We start from the raw sequence: 15,374 nt of genomic DNA on the forward strand, positions 1-15,374 counted from the left end.
TATTTTCTTTGATTAAAATATTTTATTTTCTTCAATTCTCAAAAAAAAAAATTGCGATGTTTTTACTAAAGAGATTTTTTTATAATATATGATAACAAAGACGGTGCTCATCATTTCCCTATGTATTTTTATTTTTCAAATTTTGTTTTTTTCAAAATAAACATTAACATAAAACTTAAATGTTTTATTCACATTTAAAGAAAATATTGATAAGAATTATTTATTAATTCATAAGAATACTTCGCATTTTTTATACATGATCAATTCATTACTAAAATACATTGGGTTTTTTTTCCATTTTAAGACATATAAACTGTTCGCGTTTGAACTATTATTGGAGCTATTTTTTTTTAATTATAATTATATTTTAATTATTCATTTATTAATGTATTTTTTTTAAATGTTTTATTTTATTATTATAAAGTGAAATTTATATTGACATTGTTAGAACTTTTTTTTAACATTTTAAGTATTCCCATACTCATCGTGTGTAAGGTCCTTTAAAAACGTGTGCTTCTATGAATGTGTGTACTTCTGTTCCAAATCCAGTTCGTTTCATTGGTTCGATAAATGTCGAGAAATCGCGTCGTATTTAATAAAATTTACGATTTTTTTCGGCTAATATATTTTACTTAGGAATATACTATTTACGGTTTTCATGATCGAAGGCCATTAAAGGCGGTGCAGGCTTAGTAAATATTTTCGTACTATGGAGGCGTTCGTTAAAGGTTGGTTATAAAAACACCCATCACTTAATGAATTATTGTTAAATCACTTAAATACCAGACACAATGGGCATTGAGGAGGCAGGAAACATAGTTGAAACGACCGAAAATCTAGCATATAGGGCTTCGCATGATTCTATTTCCGAAGCGGTCCATGATAAACTTGATGGTAGCGGTAACAGTAAATCCTCAATTCCAGCGGAAGAAGAAAAAATTCGTGCTTCTCGTTCAAAAAGTCGATCACCTGAAAGAAGCAATGGAGCTCGCAGTGGTTCTGAGCATTCTAATGCGAGTTCGAGACATTCACGCAGCTCATCAAAACAATCCCCTACACGCAGTGTCTCAAAGAACTCGAACCGCTCTCATCATTCTCGTGGTGCCTCGAGATGCTCGCGAAGCGGATCTAGGAGGTCGCGAAGTGGTTCAACATCAAACCGATCCCGCAGCGGTTCAGGTCCAAGGAATACTTCCAGGGACGAAAGACGCTCTCGGGATGGATCCGCCCGTTCTCGAAGTGGCTCATTGCGATCCCGCAGTGAGTCTGGCGGTAGGCGATCTAGAAGTGGTTCTAGGCAATCAAGAAGCGATTCCAGGTCATCTAAAATTAACTCCATGCGTTCGAGAAGTGGTTCTAGAAGGTCTAGAAGCGGCTCAAGACTATCTGGAAGCGGATCCAGGCTGTCAAGAAGTGGCTCCAGGCGGTCTAGAAGCGGATCCAGGCGATCTAGAAGCGAGTCCAGGCGATCCAGAAGTGGCTCCAGGCGGTCTAGAAGCGGCTCTATATGGTCTAGAAGTGGATCAAGGCGTTCGAAAAGCGGCTCCAGACGATCTAGAAGTGGATCCAAGCGATCGAGAAGCGGCTCCAGGCGATCCAGAAGTGGATCTATGCGATCGAGAAGCGGCTCCAGGCGATCTAGAAGCGGCTCCAGACTATCTAGAAGTGGATCCAGACGCTGTCGAAGATCTCGAAGTGGATCTCTGCGATCTAGAAGTGGTTCACGCCGCTCCCGCAGTGGCTCTGGTTCTAGACGATCCCGAAGTAAATCAGGCTCTAGGCGCTCTCGTAGTGGGTCAGGATCCAGGCAGTCGCGCAGTAGATCAAGTCGCTCTCGCAGTCCTTCAGTCAATTCTCAACGCAGCACCCAACGATCTCAAAGCCGATCTAGTAGCGTTGGATCAAAGAGTAAGCGAAGCGGTGGAAAGGACAACTCGAGGCGCAAGAGATTACTTCTCAGTGACTCTGAAGGTAAGTGTGATGTAATCATTCAAACAAAAAATAATAAAAACGTAATATTGACACTTCTGTGTGCAGATGAGTCTCCAAAATCTCACAAAAAACGAGTCAAAATCACAGACACGGACAACGAAGAGGAGGAGCAGGAGTGCGGCTTGGACAAAGCCAAAACTGAAAATAAAATAGTGGAGAGCTCTGACGATGAGAACACTCCAATTTCAAACGAGACAGAGTAATATTTTCAAATTAAAATAATTTATTTATCGTCTTTAAACCTATGGTTTTTTTATTTATCTGGATTTCAGAAGCAGCAACTTTATATCAGACTTTGACGCAATGCTGCAAAGAAAAAAAGCGGAGAAGCGCGTTCGTCGACGTAAAGGAGATATTGACATAATAAATGATAACGATGACTTGATTGATCAGTTAATCATAAACATGAAGAACGCTTCCGATGACGATCGGCAGCTCAACATGCTGGGTCAGCCAGCCACGAAAAAGATATCTATGCTAAAGCAAGTAATGTCGCAATTAATTAAAAAACACTTTCAGCTAGCGTTTTTGGAGCACAATATTCTTAACGTACTTACTGATTGGCTAGCGCCTCTACCTAACAAAAGTCTACCCTGCCTTCAAATACGCGAAAGTATTTTAAAATTATTGTCAGACGTAAGTATGAATTCATATTACTGCATAGATTTCATTTTGTAATAGAAACTATTAAATTCGAGGCACTTACCTTCAATAAATGCAATGTAAAACGTCATTTTGGTTTTTAATAATTTTAAATCATCAAAAAATTGTGTTTATTATAGAAATCAAAATTATTCAATTTTTATGATAAGAAAAATGTTCCTCGTTTTCGTATATATTATTGGAAACATATATTTATTTTCCTCTCTGTCTTTTTCATAACGTCATAATATAAGGTAGATGAAATGGCTTAAGTGATCTGCAATAAATGAAGAATTCCTTAATTATATTTATTCTTAGTACTTCTTGTACACAAAAAATCCTTTTTTAAATCATAAATTATTTAAACAAGTAGGATAATATGTCATTCTTATGTTTGAATGGTAAAACAAATTGACAAAAAACTCACTGTTTCTTTACATGTGCTACATTTATACAAATATCTCGGCACGAAAAAAAATTTATCAAATTTTGACAGTTTACGTATTCTTAATGTTATTGTCTATAAAATTATTTAATTATATTTAGTATAAAATAATAAACCTAACAATTTTAAGTGACTTTAGCTACAGGGGCTTTCGACTCAATTAAATATTAAATATATACCTAAATTCTAAGAAACATCTTCTATTTTAGTTTCCCACAATCGAAAAGGGACTTCTAAAACAATCTGGGATAGGGAAGGCTGTTATGTATTTGTATAAACACCCGCAAGAGACAAAGCAGAATAGAGACCGAGCTGGCCGCCTCATCTCCGAATGGGCTCGTCCAATATTTAACTTGAGCTGCAATTTCTCGGCGATGAGCAAAGAGGAGCGGCAGGAGCGTGACCTCGCGCAAATGTCGAAACATCGCCTCAAGAGTCCTGATCCGCAACCAGCTTCAACTAGTAAGGCACACGCGCAATCCCTCAATCAAACTCTTTCAGGCGAGGACAAACTGCTAAGACCAGGAGATCCTGGATGGGTCGCTCGCGCTCGTGTTCCCATGCCATCTAACAAGGACTACGTTATAAGACCTAAGTCAACAGTCGAGGGCGAAATCTCCAAGGTGAGCACACCTAGAATTTTATTTTGCTTTTTGATATTTTAACCGGCTATTACATGTTTTAATAAAATTTCAGTCAACAAAGCGAAAGCCAAACCGCTACGAGAAGCACATGAAGCGATTTCTGGACTCCAAACGGTTAAAGGAAAGTCGCCGCGCAGTCGAAATTTCTATAGAGGGTCGCAAAATGGCACTATAATTAGGATTTTAGTTATCTTTAATAAAATCATCCAAACTATAGAAAAATAGTACCAAATTATAGTTTTCAATATAATAATATTAAAACGAATTTTTGTTTGAATTTCTGAAGTCTGAATCTTATTTCCAAGGTAGGTATTAAAAAGAACAGCAGGGAAAAACAAGAAAGGAAAGCTAACTTCGGGCGGAGCCGATCAGTTGGTCAATCCCTATGAAATGTGGCAAATAAGATTATTTTGCCAAAATGGAATCTGTACCATGTTCCATCTTTCTAACTTAAAAAACACCAAAGTTATGCCAATTCCGATCGTTCTATGACAGATATAGGATATAATTGGCCGATACTTATGAAATTTTGTACATAAGATATTTTCAAATATAACATGTATGGAAAGATCCAACCCTCTTACTTAAAAAACACCAAAGTTATGGCATTTCCGATCAATCAGTTATATAGCAGCTATAGGATAAAGTCGACCGATCCCGGCCGTTCCGACTTATGTACTACCTGCTAATTATTGAGTTTATTTTATATATATACTCATACTTTAAAGTTTAGAAGTTTGTATACCCTTTAGGGTAGCCGCGCGCTAACATTACACAGGCCAGCAAAAAAAACATCATAGCCGCAACAAATACCATTTGAAAACCTGTAAAGTTTCAAATGGCCAACTACAAACATCGCTTCCTCCATAACCTTAGTTAACCACAATCTGAAGGCCATGACTTTTTCGGTGTTAAAAAAAAACTTCCATAAAATATATTAAGGTGACGAATCTTAAAACTTCAATAAGATCTTTCAGCCTTTATGGGTTTTTAAAGAAAAAATCTATTCGAAGTTAATTTAAACGCAAAATATATGTGTGCATATTTAACTTGGAATAAAACAAATATTTAGTAAAACCATGAATAATTGAGTCAAAAAAGTCAAAATAAATATACATTTCTATCATATAGCATATAGCATATATCATGCATCATATAGCATTTAACATTTTCATGGCTTTTTCCGATAGGAGCGAAGTGCGCAACAAATTGCAAAGATACTCGGCGGTTAAATACATAAAACAACGCTTCCTATAAATGTCAAATTAAGGGCGTTTTGACACAGTTTCTCTCGAAAGCACCCAGTAGGAAATGGCTTGATATGCTTCAACCTCGACTGTCATGCGAAACGTACGGAATGGAAATTTTCCGCCCTGGATAAGAATGCTAAAGAGATAAAAGATAAACCGTAAATCAAAAACCAGAGATCCCATAGCTGCTTGATTAACGTAACCACAATGGTATATTTTCTAATGAGGCACTAGCGCTCCGGTAAAAGTTTCTCCGGAGAGCAATATTATCGCACGGTAGCTCACTATCTTTTCGGAAATCACAAACACCCATCAGTGGCACTCAGCACCCAACACCCCACAACTGAGCCACTTAGCTGGGGTTCACCTCTGCGTTATCGCAAAATATTAAACCGGTTGCGCAGTTGTGAGTTGTTCAATTGCCCGTATACCGAGCTCTGTTGTGGTCACTATCTCGTTAGCTACCAAGCAATTAATCAGCTGAAATCTGTAAAAATAGTGAACATGTCGTTGAAGAAGGAAAAAATTGGCATTGTTGGCAGGCAAGTCTTATCCTGTATCCTGTTGTATAGAAATTTGTGAAATAATACACGATATCCTCTTTCAGTGGGCTCATTGGCCGCTCCTGGTCCATGTTGTTCGCCTCGGTGGGGTATCAGGTAGTTTTATATGACATTTTACCTGAGCAGGTGTCCACTGCCTTGAGCCTAACCCAAAAGGAGCTGCAGAACCTGGAATCGAAGGGGCTGCTTCGTGGCAAAATGACCGCCGCCCAACAGTACTCCTGTATTTCAGGAACGAACGATCTCAAGGAGCTGGCTAAGGGTGCCATTTTTATACAGGAGTGCATTCCCGAGCGTCTAGACTTGAAAAAGGCGCTTTATAAACAGCTCGACGAGGTGGTTGGTACCAATACCATTCTATCAAGTTCCACTAGCACCTTCCTTCCCTCTCTCTTTAGCGCCGACTTGAAGAACAAGGCCAACGTAAGTATACCTATTTATTTACTCAGATCATTCATATGACCTTCGCTGCGCGCCGATGCTAGGACGAAAAAATTAATATCAGTTCATCTGAATGATCTTTTCTAAGCATAATAAGATTCAAAGTTTGATAAGTGTACATATAAAAGTGTACATATATTTTATGTATAATATACTTATACATATATTTGTATATGTGTGTATGTACATACATATGCTTTCGACCCAGATTCCATTCTACTGTTTGAATGCACGCGAAATCGACGCGACATGGCGTTTCATTTGGTTTGGGAGCGATTTTCTATATATTCCGAATTTTAATTCCATACCAAACAGGTTTTGGTGTCGCATCCAGTCAACCCACCCTACTATGTACCGCTTGTTGAAATTGTGCCAGCTCCATGGACAAAACCGGAATGGGTACAAAAAACCCGAGCTCTTATGGACGAAATCGGTCAGAAACCAGTCACGTTGTCCCGGGAGATCGAGGGATTTGCCTTAAACCGCATTCAATACGCTATCCTGAACGAGACGTGGCGTCTGGTCGAGGCTGGCATTCTGAACGTCAAGGACATTGACAGTGTAATGAGCGATGGTTTGGGAATGCGCTACGCCTTTTTGGGCCCACTGGAAACTGCACACTTGAACGCCGAGGGTATGGCAAACTATTTTGAACGCTATTCTAATACCATCTATGCAGTAAGCGAGACCATGGGGCCGACACCCAAAATGGAGGGTTCAGTAGCAGTTGAGGTGGCCAAGCAGTTGGACGAAATGGTGCCCTTGGACCAGTTGGTCGCCCGCCGCAACTACCGGGACAACTGTCTCACCCAACTTAGCATTCTTAAGAGCCAACTCAATAAGAAACAGTAGACGAATTATTTTTTGTATGAGTTTTTATTATCGTTATGCTACCGAGATTTTTGTTTAAAATAGGAACTTCAATGAATTAAAATGAAACTTACTGAATCACATAAATAAAGAGATACCTTAAAGCCCGTTTGTTTTTACGTGGGTTAGGGTTTAATCAAAATCGTAATAAGCTCTACTGACTATAAGTAACGGTAATGATTTTCTTCTATCATTTTAACCGGATCTAGACCACCAAAGGGCGGACATTAGGAGCTAAGCTTTTTGCTTATTTAATAGGAACTTTTCTTAATATGATATAATATAATAGGTCTTTTGTATATTATGTAGGTATATATATATATATACCGTAACTTCCAAAAGACTGTGTTTGATTTATAAAACATACAATTACCCTTACAATCACTTACGGAATGAAAATATATTATTTTCCAAACATGCCCGAACATATATGTATGTGTACTTTATGTTTCAATATAAGTTGGCGTAAAAACAGACTGAAGGAGGAATATTTCTTGCATTAATATGTTAGTGTATTATTGATCTGTACTTTTTACAGAAATATTTAGAAGTATGGATGTTAATAATATCCCCAATATCCATTTATTTCTACATAAAAAACATTCGTAAAATAATCAATTTTGTTTTTATTTTCAATAAAAGAGGCATAAAAGTAAGGTGCGGCATAAAACAAGAAATTCTAACATTTAAATAAACATAGACTGGGTAAGAACTAAGTGTCATTCTCTTATCAAGCAACGTTGGGCGAAAAAAAAACCCAAAAATATCGGGAGATACCATAGACCGCAGTATAGTAGTATTCACATTCGCTTTATTTTTCAAGGTCAATAACTTAACCTTGGACATAACAAATAAATTCACTTTCAAGCGACATTGGCCCTATTTATAGGACAATGCAGGGATTGCAATGCGTACTTTCCATCTTTGCACCTTGATCAGTTTCACAAAAGCTGGGGAGTCTGAATTGGGGTTTAAAGAGGAGGCTTATGTGATCTGCGAGCCTGGGAGCGCATCTGAGGTAATGGAGTGCTGGTGCTAAATATTTTCTGCCCAGCCTTGCCCTTGGACGACATTGGCGTCTCTGGAATAGAGCAGCGAGTTGCTGATATGGTTAGGTTTTTACTTTCGTTACAAGCGCTCAAAGGTTTCATAATGGGGACCACTCGTTTTATGGGGATAGTAGGCTTCATAACTCCCTGACTCTTGACAAGAGACTCTGAAATCGACGGCGTCTTTATGCGATTTCCTATTATTGTGCGCCTGCTGTCACATGGCTTCGAAACTGTATTGATTGTCGTAGAAAATGAATTCCGCCTTTGTCGAAATGCAGTTGCTGCATTCAACGACGCCGTCGCGGTCGTGTTTTTAATATCCCTAGGTTGCACGTTCTCAAGATTTTCCAATTGGCGATCGGACTTTCGTGAATCCTTAATCAGATTAGTCTTGTCATGGATTGAAAGTGAAGAAGATCGCCGACGCATCGTTCCAGCATCTTTTAACATGGCTTGGGGCGTTGAATTTAACGGCTTATCGCAGATAGAGGGTTGTCCATCATTTTTTTGTGGGTTTACTAGTAAAATTACAGTCCTTGGATCGGTGCTGTGCTGAGCATTGATACCAATGGCTGTCTTCGTAAGGCTATGATGTTCTAAAATTTTGTTAATCTGCAGTGCCAGGCTTTCATCCACTAACTCAGTCATAAACGAGTCCTTCTCACGTAATGGTGCGAAAGGCAAAGATTGCTTTTCAAAATAAGATTCTCCATCAAACGTCGCTGTTGAAGAAACTATAGCTTCAGGAAAGCCTTGAGTGGATTTTAAGCTAATCTCTTGGTTATCTGCATTCTCATTGCTTCTTTCCTTCTTGTACTAGAAATAAAAAAAATTTTAGTAGATACATATTTGATATTTAGGTATATAAAGTTTATATTATAAACTAATGAAAGTAATCTACACATAATCCACAGCACACATTTACGACATATGTATTACTGTATGAACGAAATTTTTTCACTAACAGAAAAAACAATTTAGTATTATGTATATCAAGATTCTATCAAGGTTCTATCGGACATCAAATAAAACAAGAAAGAAGTGCTAACTTCGAGCGGAGCCTAATTTGATATACCCTTACAGTTAGGTAGCAGCTTATATTATTCTATATAATTATCGGATCACATATAGTTGATCCTTATGAAAGTTTCACCATTAAATCAGTTTTCTACAAAAAATGTTGGAAACAGCCACAAGCATCTTTAAAACTAGCAAGTTTGTGCCATATCCGATCGTTTAGTTATATTGCGACTATAGGATATAGTCGGCCGATCCTTATGAAATTTGGCAGATTGGATTTGATTGCCAAAAATTCGTAATTCGTAGAAAGTCCTATCATTCTAGCTTAAAAGTTTAAGTTATGCCACTTCCGACCCTTCTATGACAGTTATAGGATATAGTCGACCGATGCGACTTTTGACCAAAATTTGTGGCCTAAATTTTGTAGTTAAGATATTTTGGCCAAATATAACATATGAAAAAGTCCCAACCCTCTAACTTAAAAAACACAAATGCCCCATTTTCCTATCAATCAGTTATATGGGAGCTATCGGATATAGGCGACCGATCCCGTATCGATTTATATAATGCCTGCAAACAAAAGAAGGATGTGTGCAAAGTTTCAATACGATAGCTTTAAAACTGAGAGACTAGTTTGCGTAGAAACAGACAGATGGACATGCTGATAGCGACCCAGGAGGTCATCCTGATAATGAATATATATATTTTATAGGGTCGGAGATGTCTCCTTCACTGCGTTGCACATTTTTGACCAAAATTATAATACCCTCTGCATATACTGTAATAATATAAGCTACTCTGTATATACATACATATATACTTGTAATAACACAGGCCGACAATTTCCAACTTTTTTTTTCCTCTACGAATAATTTTACCTGCTCCATAACCTTTAGGCTCCCCTGAACCAAGGTCCAGAACAAACATAGGTTCTATGACCCACAGTTTCCGCGGTACACCTAAGAGAAGCAATTGATCAAATTTTACCATATATTGAATTATGAACGCCGTGTAGTAGCTATGACCATCATTGTTTTTAGTACATATAATTTTTGAAATGTCATGACTTTATGAAAATATAAGTTTAAAAACTACAATTTAATTGACAAAAATATTGTTTAACCACCTATAATAAATTTAATAAAATTATTTCGCGTTTTTTATTAAATCCAAAATTAAAACATGGTATGATCTACTGATTTCAATAAGAAAATAAAGATCTTCCATAGGAAAATGTTTGGGGAAAAATCGTAGAAGACAAAAAATTAATGTAGAAAATCGGAGATTTCAACTTTGGATGAGTATTCCAAGAATATGGTAACTGCTAGATACCATTTTTTAATTTTAGTTGGTACACATACATAATTCAATATATGGTAAAATTTGATCAATTTCTTCTCTTAGGTGTACCGCGGGATCTGTGGGTGATAGAACCTATGTTTATTCTGGACTTTGGTTCAGGAGGGCTTAAAGGTTATGGAGCAGGTGAAATTTGCTGTTGGCCTGTGTAATATAAGCTGCCTCTTAACTGCAAGGGTATATCAACTTCGGCTCAGCCCGAAGTTAGCTTTTCTTCCTTGTTTAAATTTCAAACGACTTAACAAATTTTAACGATTGAAAATGATATGACTCTGGTGTATTCAAATGTGATCGGCCCGATCAGTAAAGCTTTAGAAGCGTCACGAGCCTCCCGCTTTGAACGGTTCAAAAACACATAGCTTCGCAAAATAATGTAAAATATCAACAATCTGTCTTACAATCAAATATTTAAAAAGAACTCGTTTTTTTAAACCCTTACTTATTCCAGCTAATTTGAATTTTTCGAACTTTAAGCATATGAAAACATACCTGCGGTTCAAGGTCGAATGTTCCCTGCCGGGTGTATGCGTAAGGTAGTGGAAGTGTCGACTTGGTCGATTGATCGACTTCGTTAGCTTCAAAATGGGCATTGGTACCTCCAAATATATTTTGAAAAATAGAATCAATTATAACATCAAAATAATGCCATTTGGACTTGTCAATATGTTCATGAGTGAGAACTTTTAACTGCTGCAGAAGTTGTCCTAAATGCCTAGACTTCGATTGGTCATTGGCCAGTGGGGAATAAGCTTCGCTTTTTTCACACAGTTGGTTATCGTGCTTTTCTATAGCTATTGAAGTTGTCTCTTCTTGCCTAAGCACATCTAAAATTGGTATGCGCATCATTTTTAAATCTTCTTCAAAATTGGCACTGGAAGATAATGCGTCGTCCTCTATTAATTTTAACGGCGACTCAGCAGCCAACATTTGTAAATTCTCCTTTAAAATAGTCCTTTCGAACTGAGAGGTATCATCACAATGAGGCAGCATGTGAGCTATTGAACGCGAAGCATTAAGCTTCAGCAGCTGTTTTTGAAATGAGTTGTTTGTACATCGCTGCCGAGTTGCTTCGGCAGGCAATCCATCTGATTGCATGCAAACCGGAGGACTTTCGTTGACTAGATCCGGATACTGGCACTCTGCACTAGCTACCTTTTTATCTATCTGACACTTTAAAAAATTAGCCTAAGAGAAACAAAGTCCTTTATTAATATACTTGCATTTATGTACATATTCACATTTAAGCACTTACCTTATTGTAAGCTTCGTTCTCAACGAAGTCAAAAGGATCGTAGGGTTCCTTGAAACAATTTGTGACCACATTGTCATTTTCTTTCTCCTCCACTGTAGTATGGTCTTTCTGCGGCTCATCAAATTCGGACAAGTCAATCAGGTTCTCCGTATCACACATATTTCAAAAATACTTTTCGAATAAAAATGCAAGCAATGGAGAATTTGGCGCTACTAGTGATGGGGGATAAATGTCGATTAGTATTTGGCAATGTATATATGTATGTGCATTATACTAATGAGATTAAAATAGTGAGACCGTAAAAAAATTCTTGAGAATTTCTTTAAAATTATTTCAAAACAATTCTTGAGCATTTTATATTACGACTGCCACACGACCGTCAAGGTTGGAATTTTAATTTGTTATTTATGAAAAATAGGTATATTTATTTTTATATTAAAACAAATCAAATGACATCTTTAAACAGGTGTCGTCCTCTCGCGCAATAAAAATAATGAAAATTTTAACTTCTCTCAAAATCTGATGATTTGGGGGAGAGTTTCATTTAGTATGTGTAAATTGGCTTTTGTAAAACAATTTCAAGAAAAAATTCTTTCAAATGCTTCCAGATAGTGTCAAAATTTAAAAGGAGCGATTCAACAATTATTATAAAAATCAGTACTAGTTCAGTTTCCTGTGTTAGAATTAGGACGGAAAGATATTTCAGATTGCGTAGTCTTGTGAAAATGACTTACGGTCGTTAAAAATTAAATTCATGAAAAAATGTAATAATTAATTTATCTTTGGTGCGATTTAATTTTGAAATTAAATGTAAGATTTGGTGCGAAGATAATTTAAATTTATAAATTTGAGCTATATACAATTGGGTAAACTCAGTTATGTTTTTAATCCCAGTGTAAATGTAAGTTAATAATGATACCTTTTCACAAATATACCAAATTTATACGCGTTTCGTGCTTGTCATTGGTATTTTCCTCAAGACATTTATATTTCTATTTAAAAGAAATATTTTGTCCAGGTGTTTTTAATGCATTGAATCATCTCCGACCATATATAGTATACATTTAAATTCTTGATCAGGAGGACTAGTAAATTAAAACTGTAACGCAAGCCGCACACTGCGTGGGGGCGTCCTGTTTATGTGTCTGGTGGAACCGGGATGGGGGCAGAAGGAATAAAGAAAGAGAGTAACAGCAACAGAGGTTCCCAAAGATTTAAGGTAGTAGACCAATGTGACGGCCCAAATTTGGACGTTTTTTTGAAATTTTTTTTTAACAAGAAAATAAAATGCGATCGTCTTGTAACTTTTACATGTTTATTTTAATAATTTCTAGGGTACAAAAAAATTTAGTTGACTTAATTATACTTTAAATTATTAACAGTATTTTCTGTTGAAGTAGAGGTCACGAAAGAATGGTGAGCTGTTTCGGGGAAGCACACAGCCTTCCGTAAGCATCCGAATTTAAAAAATCAAAGAAATTATTATTATGTAGACCCTATTCTAGTGACTGAACCAAAAATATGCATAGAAAGTGAGAAATTGTATAAATGTTGGAGTTTTGAAAAAAAAGTACTCAAAATCGAAGTTTTTCCGTTGATAAAATGTTTAAAAAAATCAATTTATTATTCGAAATTTAAATGTTTTAAAGGTTAGGTATTTAGATATGTGTATGTAGAATATTCAGTTAAATTTTAAGCCAAAACGGTTGAATAGTTTTAAGTCAGTGCTTCCCCGAAATTTCAAAAACCTGGTTTCGAGAAAAACGCGTTCCAAGTTTCGACACGCGTTCATACTCACTAGGGCGCGCTCTCTTGTTTTGCCAATAACTTTAACAATATTCTAAATTTTGGTCTGAAAATTTAAGAGCATGTTTTTGAAATGTGGTTCTTTCAAAAAATGTAGAAAAAAAAAATTCGATTTTTGGAACCCATCACATTGGTCTACTACCTTAAGGCCGTAGCTCCCAAAAAATGACTAAAAGTTTTATCCAAAGTAATCCTAAAGCGAATTTAAATAAATAAATTAAGCAGTTAAAGTCCGAAGTGTTAATAAAAAAAAGAAAAGGAAACACAGAGGTAAGTTCGGAGGCTTTGGTCCTGGCATCTAATAGAGGGTCTTTGTATAGGGAGATCCTTCGGGGAATCCTAGACAGCGACGAAAGGGCAAGTCGACCCAAGAAAGTTGATCGCGAGCCCCATTAGGCGTCGAGTCCCAGCTAGGGTAGCAAAGGTAGGGAGAACGGCATTCCCGCCACAGGTTACATTATTGTCTGAGTAGTATTATGAGAATTGTAAGAGCCAAGGATCTAGGGTAATTAGGATGGAGAAGAGAAATAATTCCATTTAATATTGCTGCTATGGACCAAAGGGACCCTTTCTAGATTTCCATAAACCTTATTTTTGCAGCTACCACGTCAAAATGGCTTTCTTCAAAGAAAGAAAAGAAAACCCTTCAATGTGAGAAGTTATTATGGAGTCCTATTTCTTTTGAATTTTGATACTTATGGCATTAGAACCAAAACTGGTATCAAATGCTCTTTTCTTTCCCTCTGCCTAAGATCACTGAGTTCTAGCGTGTTGATCTGAGCCTTAAGCTCGCATCGAAAATAATGCTTGTCAAATTTGCACTTATTAAATAAAATTTACTAAATTAAAAATCGTTAAAGTATACTTGGAGAAATAATTTTAGTAGTAAAGGAAAGAAATTCGTAAGAAGTAAAGGTTATATGAAAAGAAAGCAAGCAATGAAATGTCTTATGTTAAGTAGTTGTAATTTTAAGCAAATGATAAATTAAAGATAAAGGAGTTTTAACAAGTTTTGACTAGGCCGGGCCGAACCCGGGGGCGGGGAACCGAAGGGGCCACCACAGAAATCGATCCGGGTGGCTAATGGAAGGGGGGGTAACGAATGCCAAGCCGTCAGCTTTGGCTCAGCGTTTTCCGAAGGCAGCAGGGGCTCTACACTTCCTTTTTTTAATTCAACTTTCTTTCCTTTCTGACCTCTGCCTGCAGATTTCCCCATTCTCGTCGCTAACACGCTAAAACATATCTTTAATAATTAAAAACGGCCAATCCTGGGAAAGGAGCAAGATCGCCACCTCCTTAGCCGCGGGATCAGTCGCCTGCGCCCTTTACTCAGTCCCAACACCCAGCCTGAAGAATTGCACGCTACAAAATGAAATCCGAACGAACACTTTATATACGAGGTTTGTTAAAAAAGTATTTCGAATATTGAATTTTCGCGCGCCACGTAGGTTCGATATTTCTTCTTTTGGTGGCGTTATGTTGGCCCTCAGTTATGTTGACAATTTCGGCCATTTTGATTGTCAGTTTTTGACAGCTTTCGTGCGTGGACGAGTTTTAGCTTGTCTTCGATTTTCGTCTGTTTCAAAATATGGATCAAAGAATTAGTATCAAATTTTGTATGAAAAAGAAACAAGTGCGCGGACGATTCAGGATGTTGACTGTTGCATACAGCGAAGCTACTTTGGACAAAAGCAACGTTTATCGGTGGTACAAAATGTTCTCAGAGCGCAGAGATGTGAGCGACGAGTCAACAACAGACAAAAACATTGATGAAGCAAGGAAATTTGTATTGGCCAATCGTCGATTCACCGTCAGAGAAGTTGCTGAGGACCGAGGATATATCGATTGGCTCTTGCCATTCGATTATTACCAATAGTTTGGGCAAGAGACGAGTCGCCGCGAAAATTTCTACAAAAAACAGCTGTTGGATCTGTCCTACTGGTGTCATAACTGGTGACAAAACTGAAGAGGCCCTAGAAAGGACGCGCTAGGCCAAGATTGAGAAGATAAAGACGGGATCAAAGAGCTGAAGAAGATC

The 15,374-nt window shown here is 37.2% G+C and overlaps 3 protein-coding genes across 4 annotated transcripts; 2 read left to right on the forward strand and 1 right to left on the reverse strand.

The window, feature by feature from the left end:
• The first annotated feature begins 520 nt into the window (after positions 1–520).
• Positions 521–3,988, forward strand: LOC6501825 (IWS1-like protein). Of its 2 annotated transcripts, none has more exons than XM_044717539.1 (6): positions 521–728; positions 925–1,971; positions 2,038–2,191; positions 2,265–2,628; positions 3,289–3,702; positions 3,776–3,988. In XM_044717539.1, the coding sequence occupies exons 1-6, from the start codon at positions 710–712 to the stop codon at positions 3,896–3,898; spliced, it is 2,121 nt and encodes a 706-aa protein (XP_044573474.1). In that variant the 5' UTR covers positions 521–709; the 3' UTR covers positions 3,899–3,988. The 2 variants fall into 2 exon arrangements, with proteins under 2 accessions (XP_044573474.1, XP_001967171.2); XM_001967135.4 differs by having other exon boundaries at positions 522–728; positions 787–1,971.
• A 1,335-nt stretch (positions 3,989–5,323) lies between these two features.
• On the forward strand, positions 5,324–6,951 carry LOC6501835 (lambda-crystallin homolog). The gene is made up of 3 exons (XM_001967134.4): positions 5,324–5,515; positions 5,581–5,959; positions 6,293–6,951. Exons 1-3 carry the CDS (start codon positions 5,478–5,480, stop codon positions 6,827–6,829), a joined length of 954 nt encoding a protein of 317 aa, XP_001967170.1. The 5' UTR covers positions 5,324–5,477; the 3' UTR covers positions 6,830–6,951.
• On the reverse strand, positions 6,835–11,795 carry LOC6502373. The gene is made up of 3 exons (XM_001967133.4): positions 11,531–11,795; positions 10,768–11,463; positions 6,835–8,715 (listed from the first exon to the last, which is right to left on the reverse strand). The coding sequence occupies exons 1-3, from the start codon at positions 11,687–11,689 to the stop codon at positions 7,819–7,821; spliced, it is 1,752 nt and encodes a 583-aa protein (XP_001967169.1). The 5' UTR covers positions 11,690–11,795; the 3' UTR covers positions 6,835–7,818.
• Between the last annotated feature and the right edge of the window lie 3,579 nt (positions 11,796–15,374).

Source organism: Drosophila ananassae, chromosome XR (genome assembly GCF_017639315.1).
Source record: "Drosophila ananassae strain 14024-0371.13 chromosome XR, ASM1763931v2, whole genome shotgun sequence".
Taxonomy (NCBI): Eukaryota; Metazoa; Arthropoda; class Insecta; order Diptera; family Drosophilidae; genus Drosophila; species Drosophila ananassae.

Excerpts from the sequence above, each read along its gene's own strand:
- LOC6501835 (XM_001967134.4), top strand. The coding sequence starts at position 5,478 with ATGTCGTTGAAGAAGGAAAAAATTGGCATTGTTGGCAG. Across the intron at positions 5,516-5,580 it reads AAAATTGGCATTGTTGGCAG|TGGGCTCATTGGCCGCTCCT; the intron begins GCAAGTCTTATC and ends ATCCTCTTTCAG. Across the intron at positions 5,960-6,292 it reads ACTTGAAGAACAAGGCCAAC|GTTTTGGTGTCGCATCCAGT; the intron begins GTAAGTATACCT and ends CATACCAAACAG.
- LOC6502373 (XM_001967133.4), bottom strand. The coding sequence starts at position 11,689 with ATGTGTGATACGGAGAACCTGATTGACTTGTCCGAATTTGATGAGCCG. Across the intron at positions 11,464-11,530 it reads AGAACGAAGCTTACAATAAG|GCTAATTTTTTAAAGTGTCA; the intron begins GTAAGTGCTTAA and ends TGTTTCTCTTAG. Across the intron at positions 8,716-10,767 it reads CATTCGACCTTGAACCGCAG|TACAAGAAGGAAAGAAGCAA; the intron begins GTATGTTTTCAT and ends TTTTATTTCTAG.
- LOC6501825 (XM_001967135.4), top strand. Across the intron at positions 1,972-2,037 it reads ACTTCTCAGTGACTCTGAAG|ATGAGTCTCCAAAATCTCAC; the intron begins GTAAGTGTGATG and ends TTCTGTGTGCAG. Across the intron at positions 2,192-2,264 it reads CCAATTTCAAACGAGACAGA|AAGCAGCAACTTTATATCAG; the intron begins GTAATATTTTCA and ends TCTGGATTTCAG.